The 2,818-nt window shown below is 59.1% G+C and overlaps 1 protein-coding gene across 1 annotated transcript in view; it reads left to right on the top strand.

Moving 5' to 3' along the window:
- Positions 1–345: 345 nt before the first annotated feature.
- Positions 346–2,818, top strand: part of P4HTM (prolyl 4-hydroxylase, transmembrane) — a 15,622-nt gene continuing 13,149 nt past the window's right edge. The window contains exons 1-2 of the mRNA XM_019632051.1: positions 346–1,786; positions 1,987–2,068. Coding sequence (XP_019487596.1) covers positions 1,457–1,786; positions 1,987–2,068 — 412 coding nt within the window. The 5' untranslated portion in view covers positions 346–1,456. The remainder of the gene's footprint in view (positions 1,787–1,986; positions 2,069–2,818) is intronic.

Genomic DNA, 2,818 nt, shown 5'->3' with positions numbered 1-2,818 from the left:
TGTCTTCTGTCTTCACATCCATGTTGAGCAAGGGCGCGTGGGGGGCAGGCTTGCCTGGTTGTCAGTTCTGAAGCAGGATGCTGAACCACTGGTGGTGTTTGGTCAGCATCCCAGCTTTGGCTGAGCCACATCACCTCCCATTGTCACCTGCTCCCCGCTCTGCCCTTGGAAACATCCAGAACACTTCTTTCGTTGGACAGTTTATCTGTAGTATTCTAAGGAGATTGACAAGATAGTCCCTGAGGGTGGCTGGAGGAGTGGGTGCACCCGCTGGTCTGTATCCACTATGTGTAGAATCTCTGAGAGAAGAAGGTGCCCCCCACCCCCCCTCCCAGCCCAGAGCCCCTGGCCTGTCCTTCTGAGACCAGAAAAATGCAGACTTACTTTTCTGGAAGTGGGAGGGGAAGTGGGTTTTAACAGGGTAAGGAGAAACCACCAATGGGACCTGTTTCAATGGTGTTGCTCTTGTCTGCATGGTCACCTGGGGGGTTGGCTTGTGCCCTGGAGCACGTGCATCTCTGCCTGAGGATAACCCAGCCCTAGAAGAGCAGGGAGCCCCCAAATTCCCAGACTTTGGCACTTGGCTACTTGTATGTCTTCCTACCTCCATACTTGGCAATAATCTGAGTTAAATTTTCCTCAGAGGCAATGATGTCTCAATTATGGAAAAGTCCCTTTCTCCATCCCATATGCCAGATTTGAGGCAAGAAGTTTTTCTGTGCACCTAAGTACCTGCTGCATTTCTGCGGGTTACTGTTAGGGAGCTGACCTTCCGAGTGCCAGGGCTCCTCCAGGCTGGGTCCCACCGTCTGTGGTACCCAGCACATCAGGCAGCTTCCTCCTAAGCCTGACTCCTGCAGGCCTCCCCGGGAGGTCCTGACCCCCACAGCGGACCTCTAAGGCGTTGTTGGCTTTCTATGTGTAGAAGGCCAAAAGGCGAGTGTCAAGCGCCGAAAGCTATAGGTCCTACCCCACCATATGCGCAGTCATCGGCATCCGCAGCGCCCTCAAACCGCCGCAGTATTGAGTCATCCTTTGACACTGCCTCGTCCTTGGTGCCACCGCACTCCCGGGAGCAAGAATATGCAGACCATACTTTTCCGGGAGGAGGAAAGTGCTTCTTAACCAGGAAACTGAGAAACTTCCACTGGGATTTCCTTGAACGGTGCTGCTCGTTTGCATCTACATTGGGGGGGGGGGTCGGCTTCCGCCCTAGGGGGTCGCCTGACGATAACCCAGCTGGGGAAAAGAAACTCCAGTGTGGGCCGAGGTCCGCGGAGCAGAGAGATGGAGCGCAGCGCGGGCGGCTCCCGGCAGGCGGGCGCAGCATCACCAGGTCCTGTCTCCTAGTGACCGCGGCGCGCGCGGGCTCGGCGGCAGCTGCAGGGACGACGGCGTGGCGCGGCGCGGGCATCCCCGCAGCCCCTCCCCTGGGCGCGCGCGCGACCTGGGCGCCATGGCGGCGGCGGCGGGCCCGAGGCCTGAGGCCGCGAGTCCGCAGTGGGTGCCACCTGAGCACGACCCGACTGGGGCAGCGGCCGGGCCGGGCGACTGCGAGGACGCACCGGTCCGGCCGCTGTGCAAGCCCCGCGGCATCTGCTCGCGCGCCTACTTCCTAGTGCTGATGGTGTTCGTGCACCTGTACCTGGGCAACGTGCTGGCGCTGCTGTTCTTCGTACACTACAGCAACGGCGACGAGAGCAGCGACCCCGGGCCCCAGCGCCTCGCCCCGGGCCCCGGGCCCGTGCCAACCTTGGCTCCCCTCCCCCGGCTCGAGGGCATCAAGGTGAGGTCCCCCGCCTTGCCGCGCTCCGGGCCCGGGGCGCCCAGCTCTGGCCTCCGCGAAGCTCCTGGCGCTGCTCCCTGCCTGCCAGGCGCATCCCCCTCCGTCCCCCACCCCCGCTCTCGTTCCAACCCGGGCGCCTTTTCCCTCCTCGGGCGTCGCGGCCTGGCACCCGAGCTGCCCAGTGTGCCCCTTTCCCTTAGGTGGGGCACGAACGGAAGATCCAGCTGGTCGCAGACAGGGATCACTTCATCCGCACCCTCAGCCTCAAGCCGCTGCTCTTCGGTAAGTGCACAGGGCGCGCTGGGAGGGGCCGGGGGCTGCCGAGTGGTGGCCGCCTGGAGGCTTCCTTTGACCACGTGACTTCTGTTTTGAAAATGGCTGCCCCCCATCTATAGGTTTCCCAAAATGAAGTACCCACCCCACATCCATAATAGGGTTACAGGGTGACCTTTCCACATTCCCCTCTCTGACCCCAATTCTCTGCAGAGGATCCTTCTTCCATCACCGGGCTGGGTGGGCAATGTGACCCTGAGGCTAGTGTCTAAACATTTCCTTGAAACTGTCTTTGAACACTCCTTGTCACCATTAATTCTGTCACATTCAAGAATGGGGGGAGGGTGAGAGAGACTGATAACTGGTCTTCACTGATCTCAGGCCTCTAAAGAGGAATCTCACTCCTAAAGTGGGCCCAGTGGTCTGATAAGAAACAGGTTGTCCAACTATGGATAAACTGGTGCCCCCAAACCGGCCCGACCGGGGTACCAGTCTTTGCTACCAGCACTCTGGATTCTTCTTAGGATGGAGTCTTGTGGTGAGCCATAGAAGGTAAAGCCTTCCAAGGTGACCTCATTTGGAACCAGCATCATAGCTCACATTTTCTGAGCTCTTTCTTATTATGTGGTAGGCCTTATGTGATGGTTTTACAACCCGTTTATGAGGCGGGTGTAGATTCCCCTTCAGGCTAGCGGGTGAGAGAGTGAGGCACAGAGAGCGATAGTTGCTTGGCCAGGCTCATACAGCTAATTCAGTGGT

The sequence above is a fragment of the Hipposideros armiger genome, unplaced genomic scaffold (assembly GCF_001890085.2).
Source record: "Hipposideros armiger isolate ML-2016 unplaced genomic scaffold, ASM189008v1 scaffold_18, whole genome shotgun sequence".
NCBI classification, from domain to species: Eukaryota; Metazoa; Chordata; class Mammalia; order Chiroptera; family Hipposideridae; genus Hipposideros; species Hipposideros armiger.
This window is presented reverse-complemented; position numbering and strand designations above follow the sequence as displayed.